Source organism: Penaeus monodon, chromosome 28 (genome assembly GCF_015228065.2).
Source record: "Penaeus monodon isolate SGIC_2016 chromosome 28, NSTDA_Pmon_1, whole genome shotgun sequence".
Lineage (NCBI taxonomy): Eukaryota > Metazoa > Arthropoda > Malacostraca > Decapoda > Penaeidae > Penaeus > Penaeus monodon.
The window spans coordinates 26849499-26850622 of record NC_051413.1 but is presented as its reverse complement, the minus strand read 5'-3'; the positions used below and the strand labels follow the sequence as shown (position 1 = coordinate 26850622).

Below are 1124 nucleotides of genomic sequence, written 5' to 3'. Positions count from 1 at the left end.
ATTTCAGAATCGACTCACAGTTCTCAGCGCCATTTTGTCTTCTTCAGCAGGTAACTGTAACGCGTCTCTCGAGGCTCTGGCTGCGTCTCACACCCCGATGCCCCTTCAGTGCCCCTTATATACTTAGAACCGTAGCCCATTCACTCGGTCCTTGTTGCGGAGAACGTACTGAAGAGAAGGGGATGGGGGGATGTGGGGGAGAACGGTGTGGGCGGGGGAGAAAGGTGGGGGTGAGGGAGAAGTGTGGGGGCTGAGGGAAAATGTTGTGGGTGTGTGGGTACCGAGGGGAAGGGGGGGAGATGAGTGGGGGTTGGGGATTGGAGGGAGGGGAAGTGAGGTGTGTAGGAAGAGAAGGGGAAGGGGAGATGGATGGGGGGTTGAGGGAGAAGGCTGGGGTTGAGGGAAAAAGAGTAGGGAGGAGGTTGTGGGATAGGTAGAAGCGTGGGAAATGGGGTGGGGGGGAGAAGGGAAGGTTGAGATGGGTAGAAGCTGGAGGAGAAGGGAGGGGAGGGAGGATATGGGGAGAAGGTAGGAGAGGAGGGGAAAAATAGGGAATATTAGGAGAAGGGGAGGGAATTGGGGGGTGAAAGGGGTATGTATGGGAGATACGAGACGGGCGAAAGGCTTTTTTTTTCTTCTGTGACAAGATAAGAAAATCAGATACACTCTATAAGAATATTCGGTTTAATTGCGAGTTAAAGAGCATGAAAAAGGAACCAGAAGTATATATGGAATGTAGCAAGCCAACCTTACGTGTCATTTTATAAGGCTTTATTGCTATCGCTTTATCAGATACAATAATAACGTTATCTTATCGACATTATCCATCATCAAAACCATTCTTGTTATCACCGGAGCAGTAAAATCGTAACAATTATTGCACAGTTTGGAATCGTCGCGCCATTCTCGACGACGCAGGAGGGGGTGAAGGAGGGGCGGTAGAAGTGGAGGATGGGGGAGGGGGGCACTCGCTCCACCTCCGGCAGGATGCGACTCGTGCCAGGGATAGTGGAGATGAAAGGAGGCCAAAGCGATAGATAGCATCCGACACGGAGTTAAATGTTATTCGCTAAAACGGAGAAGAGAAAGGTTGGCTAACGTGTCCCTTTTTGACGGCTTGTCAA

At 50.9% G+C, this 1124-nt stretch overlaps 1 protein-coding gene across 1 annotated transcript in view; it reads right to left on the bottom strand.

Annotated features, from left to right (window-relative positions):
• Window positions 1-81, bottom strand: part of LOC119591451 (keratin-associated protein 19-2-like) — a gene marked incomplete at its 3' end in the record, with an annotated part of 2443 nt that extends 2362 nt beyond the window's left edge. Inside the window, 1 exon segment of the mRNA XM_037940190.1 lies at window positions 19-81. Coding sequence (XP_037796118.1) covers window positions 19-33 — 15 coding nt within the window.
• Between the last annotated feature and the right edge of the window lie 1043 nt (window positions 82-1124).